Source organism: Balaenoptera musculus, chromosome 5 (assembly GCF_009873245.2).
Source record: "Balaenoptera musculus isolate JJ_BM4_2016_0621 chromosome 5, mBalMus1.pri.v3, whole genome shotgun sequence".
Taxonomy (NCBI): domain Eukaryota; kingdom Metazoa; phylum Chordata; class Mammalia; order Artiodactyla; family Balaenopteridae; genus Balaenoptera; species Balaenoptera musculus.
In genome coordinates, this window is record NC_045789.1 from 113393624 (window position 1) to 113411346 (window position 17723).

Below are 17723 nucleotides of genomic sequence, written 5' to 3' on the forward strand. Positions count from 1 at the left end.
GTAAATGCTGTATCTCTGCAAAATGTTCAAAGCATGAACCAAGTGTTGTTGCTTCCAAGGAAATCTGGCCTGAGAAATCGCCCCTCTTTAATCTTCTCTACCAAAATGTGACTTCTTGTTCCTCATATATGAAAGTATTGTTTTTAGATCTTTATTATAGTGTCCGTATATAAAATTATTAAAATCACAACGACCACTGAAATAGAACAAAGTGACTTAAAAATAGGTATTTGGTTTTTAATTTTACAAAGAAAACTGGTGTATGTTATTTATATTTTACCACAGCTTAAAAAGCAAACTGAGTCCTAGAATAGGTGATATCTCCATACAGCTAAGTGAAACTGTGGAGCGTGGGGGGCATAGAACTTGCGGTCAGCTGTAGCTCTCTCTCTTTTACCTTATTCAGTAGATCCTATGATGTTTGAGTTTTCTGACAGTTATATAGAGAGAGGAAAATGTGATTTCATTAGAAGAAAGGCTGGGCTAGAAGCTCTCATGAGACTGTTTTAGAAGTATACGTCCAGGGAGCTGAGGGTTGCTTGGAATAGATTCCGGATGCCAAAGAAATACAGCCCAATTGTAATACCTTGCACTTAGACTCTTAATTTTATAGAGTGTTTTTATGTGTTCTTTAATCTCATTTTATCTTTATAGTGATGTGAATCAGCAGTGATTATTCTCATTTTGGATATGGGGAAAATTGAGGCACAAATAAGAAAACCAAGGTCTTATAACAAATTAGCAATGGAGCCACAAACCCAAATGGCATGGACCCCTCCCTTCCAAAAATCCTCAGCATAGTTCACTGTTTCCCATTAAGCTGTCTCTACACCTTCTGTCTCCTCTAAGGAGGTCCAAGACCCTACTTACATCCCACAAGAGCCAGGTCTATGGCTTAACTGCCATCCATTCTCTCCTGGTCTGTCCACTCAGATGCTGGGAATACTAAAAGCATTTCACAGAAGCCAGACAACTAGCAAGTAAAGGGATTCATTAGCACTGTGACACTCAGCCACCCATTTTCTTAGAGTGTTCTCTTACCAAACGATTTTTAACACAGGGAAGACTATACTTTCTGAAATGTGGTTTGGGATTGTTTTGATTCATTTCTCTTCTCTATGTCTACATTGTTCTACTTTTTCTTGGAATTTCTTATGTTTTCAGTCCTTTTATGAGGATTTCAGGAACACTGTATTTTTCTTTTTATTTTATTTTGATGGTAAGTGAGTCCAAATAAGATATTCTGATTTGGTATTCTTGATACCATATTTTACTGAATTTACTTCTATTTTTCTTGAATCCTTTTGCCTATTTTATGCTCTCTACTCTGTGTTCATTTAATCCTGGAAATTTTATTCCAGAAGAAGACTTTCCTACTTGTAACACAAACATGATTAGGCTGTTATTTTATTAGCTTTCAGATGTTCAGATTATGACCAGTAATGCCAGTTGCAAGATTACATGACCATTGATTACACCCCCATAATTTTAGGGGTGCATACATCCATTATATGCAATGACAAATGTCTTTGCAGGTGTAGCTTCCAATAGCTTTTTCTTCATTGGCACTCACCCATTGTCAAACGCAATTTGAATTGGGCTGTGAAGAGGAAGAAAGCCTACACAGTTGGCCAGCATGCCCACTACACTGAATCGCTTCCATATGGCCATAGAGCCATCCTTGCCTCTCAAAATAAAAACTCATAATGGAACATTCCATTCTGTCAACGCACACACACACACACACGCACAGTATAAAATGGGATTCATGATCACAGATTCCAAAAAAGGTTTTGTTTTCAGCTTTTTTTCCAAACATATACATATACATATGGTTCTTTTTTAATAAGGTTCTTGGTTTTTTAATTGGGAAAGTTACTCTTGTAATACAAATTCTCTAAAGTTAAGATGATGGCATGTACTTGCATTTGACCAGAGATATGAGAGAAGTCAGGATATTTTTGACTCTGAAAATCAGTTTATTGGGTGATTACAAGTTTGCAAGAGCATCTGCATTCCTCAGCATTCCAAATTAAATAAAGGAAATATGCTTTCTCCAGTTCTCCATCCTCCAATATGCTTAGAGAAATGATGAGAATTGATATCTTTAAAAATTTTCTTTGAATGGAATTATTATCTCAGATCCCAGTAGAATTAAAATTACTAGTCTGCTAAATACACACATATCTGAAAAGACATGATGTTTTTCATCTGCAGTAAAATAAAGCAAATTTAAAATTTTGAAATAAAATTAATACACATATTTTGTCTTTATGCAGATTTATCTGGGGACAGGTGAGGTGGAAAGACTGAATATTAATTGTCATTTTTTCCTGAAATTGAATGAATTAAGGCATAAGCATCATCAAATCTATTTCTTTGGTAGATGTCCCATTTATTTATCCCTTCGCAAGCCTATCCAAGTCCAATATTACTGCATTTTAAAGGAAATAAATTTGTAGTAAGGTAAGACTTGTAGGGAGAAGAGTAAAATGGCAAAGATAGCTCCAAATTTCTGTTAATAAATATGGAGTTTGAATTTCATACAGAAGACCATTCTTTCTCTCTCCTTCTGAGTTAATATGGAGGATAAGCTACTCCGGCAGCAAATAGTTAGATGAGCACTGTAGCAGTCTACCTCTTACTCCAGATCTCACAGCTTAACGTGTTCATTCCACAGCAACCAAGATGTAGGTGAAACAATCAGGAAGACCTTAAAACAATCATTCTTTAAGGCAAAGACCACAAAACAAAGCAAAATTGGAAAAATATGACACTAAATAAAACTTCCCAATAGAAAATTGTTGGAAGTAGTCATTCATTCCCTCCCTCCTTCCCTCACTCACTCAGCAGGGGATTGGATGTTAATGTGTGGCTCTCTAAGAGGGGGGTGGTGGAGTATGAGTAGAAGTGATGACTAAACTGCTCTCTTTTTTTACCATATCTCATTTTAAAATTTTCCCCCCAATTTATTGAGGTAATAATTGAACAAGTAAAATTAATAGATAGTTGAAGTGTAACAATGGTATGATTGGACATACATATCCTTTGGTGAAAGGATTCCCCCCCCATTTGAGTTTAATTACAATCTAAACAAGTCAAGGATGGCCGAAGAAGGCGTGCAGGGAGTTTCGGGATGTAGGTAGTGTGGGAGGGATGTGATTGTGTGAGATGGACGGGTCGCAAAGAAGGCACATGACGTCCTCCTTCCGTCCGTCCTTACTTCCGCCTTCCTTCTGTCCTCCTTTCGTTCCTTTCCTTTCTTTCTTCCTTTCTTTCTTTCTTTCTTTCTTTCTTTCTTTCTTTCTTTCTTTCTTTCTTTCTTTCTTTCTTTCTTTCTTTCTTTCTTTCTTTCTTTCTTTCTTTCTTTCTTTCAACATTTAAGTTCTACTCTCTTAGCAAATTACAGTTATACAAGTGTTATCAGCTATAGCCACCATGTTATACATTAGATCCTCAAACTTTATTGATCTTATAACTGAAAGTTCGTACACTTTACCAACCTCTATTTGTCTCAACCCCCAGCCCCTGGCAACTACTTTTCTATGCACTGTTTCTATGAGTCTGGCTTTTGTTTTTTAAGATTCCACATGTGAGTGACACCACGTGATGCTTGTGTTTCTCTGTCTGACATTTCATTTAGCATAATGACCTCCAGTGACCTCTTCTCTTAAAGAAAGGATTGATATGAAAACTAGGGGTAAGAGGTGATAAAGTGTGCTATGGGAAAATGATATAGTATGTGCAAGAGCCTAAAAGAAATCTGGGAGTTGAAACATTAGTGGGAAATGTGGTATATATGAGGGCTGAGAGAGAAAGTCAGATCCTATGGGACCTTGTGAGCCATATTAAGGATTTCATTTTAAGATGTTTATCCTAAGCCCAGTATGAGGTGGAGGTGGGGGTAGAGCAAGACAAGATTTGGATTTTGAAAAGCTCACCTGCTGCAGTTCGGAGAACAGCTTGGAGGGAGGCCAGGACAGATGCAAAGCAAAGTATTTGGAGACTGCTACAGAAGTTGACTCCAGACAGTCGGTGATACTAGTTAGAGTGGAGTGCTTGCTGCTGGTTTGGGTGATGGAGGAAGGGAACCGCTTTGACAGAGATGTAGGACCTCTTTCAGAGCACTTGGTGATGATGGCAGAAGGGAGGTGAGGAAGAGGATGGTACAAGGATGACTTTGGGATTTCTCCTCTGTCAGTATGGGTGGTGATGCAGTCCATTGATATAGAGAACACGGGATAAGGACAAGGTTTTGTTTTTGTTTTGGGTGGGAAGAAGGGTAGAGAGCATGAGTTGTATTTTAAGTGCTTGTTAGACATCCAAGAGGAGGTTTTAATGGTAAGTCTGAGCTGCAAGTCTAGAGCTCAGAGGAGAATTCTGGAATGAAATGAAGACATTTATGGGTCATCTGACAGAAGTGGTTATCGAAGCAATGGACTTGAATGAGACTGCCAAAGCAGTGAAGCCAGGGAGAAGTGGAAGAGGGTCTAGGTTTTAAGGAAATTTTTCAGATTGGAGAAAGTGAGGTGATAAAGAAAATTTGGGATATATGGCCAAAATTTTGAAAAATTTATAGTAATTGTCCAGAGGACTGTGGATTCTTAATGTACAGTGAGTGAAAAATAGCAGGTGTGGAAGAACTAGAATGAGAACCAATCAAGACCAGTGTAATAAGCAGTTGATTTAAACTTAGACAGGCTTCAGTTTAGCAGTGGTTAAGAGCAACATCTCTGGGGTCAGACAATCTGGAATCCCGAATCCTGCCCCCATCACCCACCTCCTACCCTTGTGATTTGGGGCAAGTTACTTATCATATCTGTGTCTGGATTTACTCATCTGTAAAACAGGAGTAATTATAGTACATAAAATGTAGGGCTGTTGTGAGGATCGAAGTATACAGCACAAACCGTGACACATAGCAAGTGCTCTATGTTAGATGCTGTTGTCATTTTTATTCTTTTTGTGGACCTAAGATTAGAGCCAGACATTTTCTTGTTGTTAAAATAAGGGAACTTTGTCCCAGCTTTCGACAAGAGAATACTGAGTTTGACTGATTAGACCATCTTAAATCTCTTGCCCAAACTTGAACCACTCATTGTATCTAAGAGAATCGAATGTGTTGATTGGCTTAAGTCATCGGATGCTCTTCCTGGAGCTGGAAGATGAGAAGTTCAGCTTTGCTGGAATTACATGAACTATGTGAGGAAAGACAGATACTCTAAGGAAAAACCAGGATGCTTTCAAAAAAAGATGAGGGATCCTGGGTAGGCATCAACCAATACCTATTACTATATCTTGGGCACTCCATTTAAAAAATTCATTATAGATTATATTAGTTGTATACTACATCTGTTTATTTGGGTTTTTTTTTTTTTGGACTCTGAATAAAAAAAAAATTCATCTGCTTCCTTCAATTTTAAAATTTCATTTACTTTCTTTTAAAATTCATTTGCTTTCTCTATGTTTATTTAAAAATTCATTTGCCTCTCATTTTTTGTTTACAAATCCAAGGAGATTAACTATATAGTTATTCAGTAATGGCTTAACAATGTAATGAGGTATTTATTCATTTTTGTAAAGTAAAACACAGAGATAAATGTTTTCAGCATTTTGGAGTTTATGTGAGAATGAAGAGAACATCACCAGCCACCTCATGTCCTTCATAGAATGAACTGATAGGAAGTCACCTGTTAAATTTAAATTTTAAACAAATAAAGGAGAGAAGCATAAACCTAAGTTATTCACCATTGTCAGGAATTGAGGGTAAACTGTTAGTCAGAAGCTGTTTATTGGGTGCTTACTGTGTACTCAGCAGAGTTCTCATTGCTGTGGAGGGTTCTAAACAAGTGTCAGGCAGGAAGCTGCTTTTAAAAGTACATAGGCTACCTGCAAAGTCAGGACAAGTACACCAGAAACAAAAGCAAACAACAGAAGATGGTAGATGATTTCAGCCTTCCTCTCTAGACTATATTCTAGAGAAGAAGGTTGAAATTGGCCAAATTCTATTAATGAAAAATTCTCAGAGGACTTGAACCCATCACTGAAAGATATGGAGGGGAAATTGAAACAGAAGACTTTCCACATGGGAAGATTAGTTACAACAGTGGTGGGAGGTACAATTGAGCTTGGTGAGTGTAGAAATATTGGTGAGACAGGCTAGTCTGGAACAACATCAGAATGTCCATTGAAGGTTTGTTCTTAATATGACAATGGAGCTAAGGTATAAAAGGTCTTCATCTTTAGCCATGGTTTGTGAAAAACTGATATTTAATTATGGTCAGTAAGATGACAATCAATTCAGGAAAGTGTTGAAAATTGTTTCAGGAAGATTAGTTCAGGTTGATGTATAGGGTGCACTGGAGTGAGTGACTTGAAATATGTAAAATAGTTCACACGTTTTCTTGGTAATTTATCCATGAGGAGGTGAAAGCGGTGATTATGGGAATACAGTATTTTCAGTGGTGTTTCTGATTGCTGGCAATACCCAGACATGATAAAATACTGCCTGTCAAATTTGCTGCTAAAACACATGACAGGATAGTGTAGTAGAAAGAACATGAGCTCTAGAATTAGTTATACGTGGATTCAAATCCCAGCTCCACGTTGTCAGTGGTGTGTGGTGTGAAACTTTAGGAATGCTTCCTAATCCCTGTGAGTGTTAATTTCCTTAAGTCATATAGAGATATATTACTTATTTCACTGGGCTGTTAGGATTAAATAACAAATATAAAGTGTGTAGGTTTCCTCTCCTCACTACCACCAGTCCAAATTTCTTAATCACTAGAAATAAAGACTGGAAGAATTCTTATACCTAAGAGGGCACTTGGACATTCTTCATTAAGCAAGTCATGGCATTTCCAATACTGTCATTTCTAGTGAAGAGCTTAAGAAAAGGCTAATTGTCCAATTACTGGAGAAAAGTGTGTTTGTTCTCTGAGGTAATCTGATCCCGGTTGAAGGGGACAGCTGAGGGGAGTGGAAAGAGTACTGTGTTTGGAGTCCTTCAGTGTTCAGACCCTGATCACACCCCTTGTGGGTGTGCCCTTGGATGAACGACTATGAGCTGTAGTCTTAAATGGCCCTAATAGCATAGCGGTGGGGATGAAACACGATGACATAGTAAACACTCCATAAAGTTTAACCTTCCTAGAAAGATTTAGTACATTAATCATTTTAATGTCATCTAATAGTTTAGCTATAATCCTTTAAAGAGGACCTTTGGAGAGAAGATGGTTAAAATAACTTATAATATCCCAACCCTGGTAAAGAATTGTCATGTTCTGATTATCTGAGAAAATTTGTATGACATTTTAATTAATAAAATGCCTTCTTAACTACCAAGCAAGCGTATAATCATATCTTTTGTTCTTTTGCCCTGAGCACACCCGCAAAGTACAAAAAGTAGTCTTTATTTTTGTGACTACAATTAGTACCCATTGGTTTTTTTACATCCTTTGCAGCTGTGCATTTATGGTATATTTAGGGAAATAATTTGAATTATCCTGACCTTAAAGCTGTGTGATAACTTTGGGATGCTTCCCAAACTTCTCTCTCATAATGCTAATTCAAAAGAAGAAGGTGGTACATAGTATTTGGAATAGAAACTAGAATAGTAATTCCCAACCAGTGTTAACTGGTGTGTGACAAAAAGCCTCCTACCATTTCGTAGCTAAGGCTGCTGAAGAATTCTGCTTTGTGAAAAAATCTAAATCTTAACAGTGACCTTCCTGCAAAAGACAAGAAGTTTTCATCAAAAGGGGAATTCTACTTTTGCTAAGTTTAAACCCAGAGCTATCTATAACCATTCCCATTTTCTACTGTTGGGATTGATTGTGTAATGTGTTGATGAGTTTTCCAGTAGATGTGGAGAGTATATGCAATGTTCTTATTAACTGCCAAATGGCACAGGGAATTAAGGGTATTATAAATATTTAAAGCTTCAGTTTTCAGACTCTCTTAGATATAGATTGCTCCATCTAAGCAAATATACACAAGCTACCTACTTTACTCATTCCTTCTTATTAATGGAAAGGCTATATCATTTTTAATTGCAAAAAACTAAAAGAAAGGTAACACATGACTACCATGTTAGGCTACTCTGTCTTTGTGTTTTCAAACAGTGATAGCTCCTAAAACTCACCATTCTACTAGAAGGATCCCTGATATACCTCCTTGGAACACAGCACAGTTTACAAACGATTGTCCTGGTAGTTTGGGAATAAGGAAGACATTGCTGAAAGTTATAACTCATTCAACATCAAACAGAGCAGCAGTGTTTAATATTTTATTTTCAGAGTTTTTAGGTTAGATAGCATTTGAAGAGAGTTATATGACTAGAAAATTTGAAAAAATAAAACAAAACTGTCTAGGATCTGAATGTCTTTCATAAACAGAAAGGAAGTAGAATAGAGTAAGAGTGGTAAGAGATGTGGTCGGCAAGGTAGGCTGTGGCCAGATCATGTATGACCTTGTTAGACATTGTGTTAGTTATTGCTGTGTAACAAATTATCCCAAACTTAGTGGCTTAAAACAGCAATAAACATATATTATCATCATAGCTTCTGTGGATCAGGAATTCAGTAGTAGCTTAGCTGTGAAATTATAGCTCAGAGTCTCTTATGAGTCTTTAGTGAAGATGTTGACCAGAGCTAAAGCCATCTGAAGGCTTTCCTGGGGCTGGAGAATTCACTCCCAAGGTAGTTTTTTTCACATGGTTGGCAAGTCGTTACTAACTGTTGGTGGGAAGTCTCAGTTCCTGCTCATGTGAGTCTCTCCACAGGCTGCTTGAATGTTAATATGGCATGGCAGCTCATTTCCTCCAGAGCAAGTCACCCAAGAGAAACCTAGTAATAGGACAGTGACTTTGAACCCTAGCCTCGGGAGTCACACGTCATCGATTCCACCATAATCAATGCATTAGAAGTGAATTACTAAGTTGGTCCACACTCGGGGTAAATAGAGTTAGGTTCCACTTTTGAAGGGAGGAGTGTCAAAGAATTTGCAGCCATATATTTGTGTGTGTGAATTTTTAATTTTTATTTATTTTTTGATTTTTTAAGATGCCATTTTACCAATGACACAATTCTTTTCCAGAATCCTCTTCATAATTTATACTTAGGTTTTGAGCTTTTAGACATATGCATTGCTCTTTTTTAAATTTTCATTTTATATTGGAGTATAGTTGATTTACAATGTTATGTTAGTTTCAGGTGTACAGCAAAGTGACTCAGTTATACATGTACATATACACATGTCTATTCTTTTTTGGGATTAACATATACACACTACTATATATAAAATAGATAACCAACAAGGACCTACTTTATAGCACAGGGAACTCTACTCAGTATTCTATAATAACCTTTATGGGAAAAGAATCTGTAGACATATTTTAAAACCACCACAGATGTAGAAAGAAACTTGGATCCTATTCCACTTTATTTATTCATCCATTTAACGAATATTTATTGAACACCTACTATGTGCTAAGATTGTTATGGGCACTGAACAAGGCCTCCCAGAGAGGGTGACACTTGTGTCAATGCCTGAAAGATGAAAAGAAAAGGGCAAAAGTTTCCAAGCATCTTTGCCTCTGCTGTGTCCATTTACTTCCTACTAACCTCCTGTTCCCTCCTTAACCTCTGTTACTGCCCAGTCCCCTTGGAAGTTCACTCAATCTCTGGGTTAAAATTTCCTCAACTGTAAAAGGATGAGGCTCCTTTTAGCTATAACATTTTCATCTAGAAAAATAGGGCAATTTCTTTTAATCATTGAAATATACTTAATAATTTTAGCAGCATAGAACTGAAAGTAAGAACAAGTAAAATAACAGTGAGCAGTTACAGAGAAATTAATTTATATACCATTTGAAGTTTCTATAATCAGTTTCTACTCTTTAAGCTTACACTCGATCTATGAAATTACCTAAAGTATATCTTTAGCTGGGTGGTAATATGTTAGGCATGAATTAGAGATCTTTGAAATTAAAAAAAAAATTTTTAGACCTGTAAGAATTCCTTTCAAGATGCATTCTTGCATTAGATTTTACTCATGTTTGGTAAATTTACTTGAAGTTCTTTTTTTAATTCATTAGACTCAGTATTGTGCTTAGAGAACAGAATTCCCCAAGTGAAATATATGCCTGCAGCAAATACACTCTGACTTTTCACACAAACACCACATTTCGTGAGAGGGAGAATGAAAGAAGAATAGAAAAATACGGCAAAGAACATTTTCTTTTCTTTAGATCTACCGTCTTGATTTCATTAAGGCCTCCTAATTTCCTCTCAGGTCTGTGTGCTTGGGCCTGAGATGCCTTTCTTCATGGTATCAATTGCTAACTCTTTAGTGCTCTGACAGCATTTTATTCATGCTTCTCTTTTGGCAGTTATAGTATGTCTTGTGCTATGGTTCCATATACGTGTAGTCGGTGAATCTGTTATATTTTCTGCTCTTGAGGGCAGGAACAGTATTATGTCCATATTTGTTACTTGGCACCTAGTCCGGTGTCAAGGTGAAAAACTTTAGAACAAATTTGGTGCTATAAAAAAAGACCTTTTTTTGAAGTCCCCATTACAAGAAAAATTATTTATGGTGATAGATGATAGCTAGACTTACTGTGGAGATCACTTCTCAATATGTACAAACAATAAATCATTATGTTATACACCTGAAACTAATATAACATGTTAATTGTATCTCATTTTTTAAAAAGAGACTTTTTGAATTGAATAGTAACATTGACTTTTTTTTTGAATTTTTGAATTTTATTTAATTAATTTTTTTATACAGCAGGTTCTTATTAGTTATCTATTTTATACATTTTAGTGTATACATGTCAATCCCAATCTCCCAGTTCATCCCACCACCACCCCCGCCACTTTCCCCCCTTGGTGTCCATACGTTTGAACATTGACCTTTATGTTAAGATAAAAGTGATTTTGTATGATCATTCCAAGTCATCCAACTGATGAATCTTAATTTGTGTAATAGAAGAATAAGGTTATATGTTCTGGCAAAATTATGTCTGAAAAGTTAAGATTCTGTAAAAATAGGTAATATTGATACTTCTTAGAGTTTTGATCCTTATCCAAAATATTGATTCTAAACCATTTATTACTTTTCATACTGACATTATTTGTCTCTTATATAATTTCTTTGAAATGACGTACAGATATCAATAGGTTTATTGCATTAAAATGTTCCCCCAAACTGCAATAAATCTAACATTTGATAGGAAGATTATCAGCTCATGTTCATTCAATTTTCCCAGATAATCCAATTATCAAAAAAAAAAAATTTTTTCTCCAGTGGCTAAAACCTGATTACTGGTTCATATATCACTAATGAAAATAGGAACAACATTTTTGGTAATATTATAAGTGTTTGAATTCTCTAAAATATGATACAATTTCTGGATTCGAAGAAAAGTATTTTAACTTTTTAATAAAACTGAGAAATGTTATCAATAACTAATAACTCATGCTGACTGAAACCACTTCTAATCTTTAAGTGGAATATAAATACATGAATACTAAATGACATTTCAAAATCTCAAAACCGTTTTAATGTTTCTAATCCTCACTTCTCATCTGAATTATTACAAAAACGTTCTTTCTACTCCTCCAGACTATTCTCTGGCCATTTGCTAATTCATCCTCCCCTCTCTGGCAAATTGATCTCTTTAAAATGCAAATGTGACCATGTCAAACCCCTGCTTAACACCCTTCAGTGACTCCCAAGGGTTCAGAATAAAATTCAGGTGCCTCAGCGTGACGGGTGGGGGCTGATCCCTGCCTGTCTCAGCCTCCTCACCCCACTAGTCACAGTGAATTTTCCGAAGATCCCTATGTGGTCAGGGTTTTCTCTTCTCATGGGGTTTCCTCTATTTGAAATACCTTTCCTGCCTCTGTGCCTAAATTCAGTGTCTTCATATCTTAGCTCAAACCAAATCACTCCCAGTGTCTTCCAAGTATCCCTCCCAGTGTTTCCTTCAGATGTAATTTTTTATTTTTAACTTTGGGTTTATTTATTTATTTATTTATGGCTGTGTTGGGTCTTCGTTTCTGTGCGAGGGCTTTCTCTAGTTGCGGCGAGCGGGGGCCACTCTTCATCGCGGTGCGCGGGCCTCTCACTGTCGTGGCCTCTCTTGTTGCGGAGCACAGGCTCCAGACGCGCAGGCTCAGTGGTTGTGGCTCACGGGCCTAGTCGCTCCGCGGCATGTGGGATCTTCCCAGACCAGGGCTCGAACCCGCGTCCCCTGCATTGGCAGGCAGATTCTCAACCACCGCGCCACCAGGGAAGCCCCAGGTGTAATTTTTTATCCAGTTGAGCTCTGTGTCCTTTTATGTTCTCCTTATACCCAACACATAACTTTTTTTTTTAAAAGAAACTAACTATATATGTGTTCACTGAACTGTAATACAGTAGTTTGGTTACTTTCCCATCTCAGCCCCTGGGCAGTGAGCTCCTAATAAGCAGGGAGCTTTCATCTCTGAATCACCAAAGCTGAGCACAATGCCTAGCAGCGAAGAGTCACCAAACACAGTTTTAGTGAATAAATATAAATGAATGGCAAATAATTAATAATTTGCCATGGAGAGGGATAATGTTCAAAATATTTAATAACCAGTTGGTAGAGGCACCTATTGGTCACCCTGGAATTACCCTAACAACAAATAATGCTGTACTTGTACGCATCCTTCAAGTATCAACCTGGGCTCCGGATCTCTTTGACTTTTTTATACCAAAAAGGAGAAAATGCATATACTTTCATACCTACCTGCAGCCAGACTATTTTAGAAAAAGGTGGAGACATAATATATTGGAAAGCACTTGGGTACATGGACACAGGAGCCAATAATCCTGTGTGGTTGACCTATTTATGTGGGAAGATAAAAGCTTTCCTATAAAATTTACAGTGGTGTTAAAGTGCTGCCATGCCCTTTCCCAATTACCCAGAGGTGTGCTTCACATTCTCCGGTGGACTACTTCTTGTTAAATTGCATCAGTAAGTTAAGGAAGGATAATTTCCCACATCTTTAAGACCTGTAGTAAATCTTTACTGCCTTCTTACTTCATACGTTTAGTAACAGTAAATAGCTCCCCCTCCTTCTAGCCAAGGTGTTGTCTTAGCTCGTTACCTTCATCATTTAAATACACTATTGCAAATATTGCAAAAGCTGATTAATCCCTTACTTCCATTCTTGAATCCTGCCATCCCAAACCAAGGCATCTGTGGTCACCAGAGTGAACTTTCCAAAATGCATATGTGATCCCTGCCCAAAACCATTCAGTTGTTCTGCATCACCTAAAACAATGTCCTTGGGGCAGTTTATTAAATTGAGCCTTTTAAAAAGATACATGTACTTTGGCTTCATATATGGAGACTACAATTCAGGAGAGGCAAGGTGGTCCCTAGGCATTCTTACAAGTTTCCACAGGAGTTTCTATAACACAGCCAGGCTGCGAACCACACATCCGCGTGATCAAATCCCAGCTCCTTTACGGGGAAGAAGGCTGGCCATGTACTGGCTCCTGTCTGTCACTTCCAGTTCATTTATTAGCTGGGAGACTTTGGCCAAGTTACCTAAGTGTTTGAGCCTCAACTGCCTTATTTCAACTGGGAATAATAATACCAATGTTACAGCACTATTCTAAAGATTAGAGATGATGTTGGGCCATTTAATTTATCATCCAAACTGAGATACTATTAATAATTACTCCAAGATAACTATGCATAAACTTAGACCGTCCTGGGGAAACCGGAGCATGTGGTCCTGGTAATTTGAAGCAGTAGAGTCAAAGCATTTCCCACAGTGAATGGCATAGAGCAGAAGTTCAATAAATCATTTTTATTTTTATCGTTCTTTATACGTGCCTCCCACTCTGCTGGAAGGCCTTGCATGCTGAGGTTGTGGCACAAGGAGCAAATGGTATTCATGATGCCCTCTAACCGAGAGACTGATCATTTGTCTGTCACTGTCCTTTCCCCACCAGATACTATATGTTGTCAGCCTTGATATTTCTCTATTTTTTATATTTTCCCTTTTCTTTCTCTATTACTCTAGCCCACCATTAACGCTTGCAGGGCCCAGGACAAGACTGCAAAAGAGGTCCACTTACAGTATATTTTTAAAACTAAAAGCTATATATCAAGCTAATAAACTATCAAATAAGTTTCTCCTATCCTCCTACCTTGATAAATATATCTTTCTAGCAATATGATAGGTCTAAATTTAGACTTCTTAGAAACCTTGGAGTTCGTTCCATGCAGGATTGGGGCTGATTTTGCACTCTGGCCCCTCTCCTCTCCTCATCCCCTGCCCCATCCACACCACAAGAGCATCATGTGTAAAGGTGTACACACCCCAGCCTGCACATTCAAGCTCTGTTCATCTCCTAACTTCCACCCTCCCTCACAAACAGCTCTAAGAGTGTGTATTAGACTCCTGTTGCTGCTGTAACAAATTAGCACAAATTCAGTGGCTTAAGATAACACAAGTTTATTCTTGTATAATTTTAGAAGTCTGAAGTCTACAAGCAGTCCTACAGGGCTAAAACCAAGGTGTTGGCACTTCTGGTTCCTACTTGAGGCTGTAAGTGAGAAGCAGTGTGGTATCTTCTCTCTGACCTCCTGCCTGCCTCTTATAAAAACGTTTTGTGATTATATCAAGCCTACCTGGATAATTCAGGATAATCTCCCCATCTCAAGATCTTTAACTTAATCACATCTACAAAGTTCCTTTTACCATTAAGTTAACATTTACACGTTCCGGTAATTAGGATGTGGGCATATTTGGGGGTGTTATTCAGCCTACTGTAGGGTACGCCTACCCGTGGACCCTTGGGAGGACGAACCCAAGGAAGAAATCTGAGCCAGCACTGGAACCACACTTGGGGCTGTGTGGGCAGGAACTCTGGGTGGTTTCATGTCTGGTGTGTGATTCGGAAGCAGGGGAGCTGCAGGATGAGGATGGGCATGCCCCCTTGGCCCTCTGGATCCCTTGCCCTGATCAGCTAGAAGAGGTCTCTCTAAAGTTCAGGACCCAGCACAAGAGCCTAAGGATGGCACATCTCTCCTTTCCCCTATTCATCTGGTAACCACAGTCTATTTCCCTTTCTTCTGATCTACACACAAGATTCTGTCAGAGGGAAGCATGTAAGCAAATTGTTTTATTCTGTTCAAAGTTCTTTTTGCATCCCTGCCTTTTACTTGTCGTGAAAGAGCCCCATTCCACACCCACTCATTGTTTTTAATCATCCTCACTGGCTTTCCCTTCCTTTGAATCTCTAATTCCATCCTTCCGCCACCTCTTCAGTTCTTAAAATACACAAGATTTCACCTATTTTCTGTGTTTTAAAAAATATGCTCTCCAGCTAGCAAGTTATTCCTGAATCCTACAAAATTGTCAGTTCATTCCGTTTGTAATGTTTCTTAGTTTTAAAGTTTCCACCATCATTTGAAACCTACAGATTTTCTTTTGTAATCAAATTTAAAATTACTTTTCTTGTTCTACTTGTATACTCTGTATTTGTATTTTGCTCTATCTTGACCATTTTGAATAATGTTTCCACACTTATACAAGGTATACAGAAGAATTTTTCAAAAAAGAAAAGAATTTTCAAAAAAGAAAAAAAATTTTCTCTCCTTGTAAATTTTTGGAAATACCTGAAGTTTCACCTATGTTTTTACTCATTCTCATTAATGTGTGGAATTTTTAAAGTAATCAACTGTCTTTAAGACTCTGACATAATTTTAAGAGAATGCTGTGTTTTGAGAATTGATGAATTATTTCACGTTTTCTTTTTTAAATAAAGTTTTGTGGGTTTTTACCTTAATGAAGTATTATATGTTGCACAGGATCTAATGAAAAGGAAATTTGCCAGTTTATACTTAGTTCCAAACTCATGTTACAAAATTTCAGTGCTTTAAAAAAAAAAAAACTATGACTACATAATGTTATCATATTACCGTAGTATGTACTCCATGAGGGCAGATGCCTGTCTTGTTTATCATTGTTTCCCAGTGATGGGCCAGCTACCAGTGTTTGGATTTTTAGTAAATAATTGAATAAAGGAATATGAGAATTAACGAATGATAGAATTTCAGAATGGCTTTTAAAAAGTAATGTAAAGATGTTCAGTATAAATCATGCTACCTCAAGCAGAACATTGAAATACAGATTTTTAAAATTTTCAATCAGCTTTGCAATCTCTCAGCTTATTCTGATATGAGTAATAATTTATACTTTTAAGGGTGTTGAAATGTATATATTCAAGATAATCATCATCTGTTTAAATAGTTTATGAATTGATAAATATAAGTGATACTACATAAATATTACTTTATATAGATATTATATATAATGAATGATATCTGTTATAGAATTATATAGATAATAAGATACTAAATATCTTTAGTTTTAACACAGTGTTGGGTGATAAGAAATGTGAATCTCTGGTGCTGAAATGAAGGCAGGAAATGAGGGGGGTATTTCTTCCCTTTCTCCTCATTCTTTCAAAAATTGTGGGTGGGAATTGGTTAACTTTGATTTGTCTACTTTTCTGATGGTAAATGCATGTATGACTTCTTCAGTGTGAAGGTATGCTATATGTTTCACCATTTCAAAGTTTTGCTTCACAGTATTCTCTCTTTCTTTGTCTTGTATTCTTCCCTGGTTTAAACTTTACAAATGATTGAAGATACCTTTTTCACTGTTTGTCCTCAGAATGGCTTCACTCCTTTATACATGGCTGCCCAAGAGAACCACATTGATGTTGTAAAATATTTGCTGGAAAATGGAGCTAATCAGAGCACTGCTACTGAGGTAAGACTGTCAACTCTAAAGACTTGAATTCTTTGATCTTAGTGTCCATGTTCTTTGTATCCAGATGCAAAGGGTCTCCATTACCTTTATCCTACGAGTGTTCATGTTACTATTGTAATCTACAACAGTGGCCATGAACGAATGACCCAGTGCACACAGTTCAATGAGTTTATGCCTTGATTTGGGATTCATGTCAATTTATTCTTACATGAAATCATGCTTCCATCAATTTGCCATTCTCTAGCTTTTGGGAGCTTTGTACTATTCTAAAATCAATTTATAGTAAATTTTATCCATCTCTTTTCATCAGTGTTTTATCTTTGTTAGGATCTAATACAATTCCTTAAAGGAAAGTTTTTTAATGATTAGCAATAATTCAGAGTTATTTATGTTCACACAATTTCATGAGGAATATGTCATCAGAAAGCTGTTCATATTTTATGAAGTACAAATTATGACATGTGGTTGTGTGACTGTGATTATGGCAACAACTGAATAGAATGTTCAAAATCAATCCAGTCTCAAAACGTTCAGGCCATCTAGACATAAAAAGGGGTTGGAATGGGCCAACTTACAACATCACTTTCCTTTTCCTGTGTGTGTTCTCCAATAAGCCGAACCTGCTTTGTATTTTCCTTCTCATTTTTGCCTAAACAGATTAAGGAGGGAGTTCAGTGATTGTTTGGAACAGTGATTTTTAAGTGACGCTCGGGATGCTTTTGAGCTTGGAGAAAATGCCTCAGGGGCCACTAGAAGGTTGGGAGTAGGTGACACAGGAGAGGAGGGGAAGAGAGCTCCACTGGGACATGCCTCTCCTCACCCAAAAGCAACCAGGCTTTAGTTTTCCTATTTCATGTTCTGTGACTCCACTGACAAAATTTTAAAACTCCT

General features: G+C 37.1%; 1 protein-coding gene across 17 annotated transcripts in view; it reads left to right on the plus strand.

The window, feature by feature from the left end:
* ANK2 (ankyrin 2) overlaps positions 1-17723 on the plus strand; it is a 591117-nt gene that overhangs the window by 407518 nt on the left and 165876 nt on the right. For all 17 annotated transcript variants that reach the window (XM_036852154.1, XM_036852140.1, XM_036852139.1 and 14 more), the window contains one exon: positions 16734-16832. In XM_036852154.1, coding sequence (XP_036708049.1) covers positions 16734-16832 — 99 coding nt within the window. The remainder of the gene's footprint in view (positions 1-16733; positions 16833-17723) is intronic.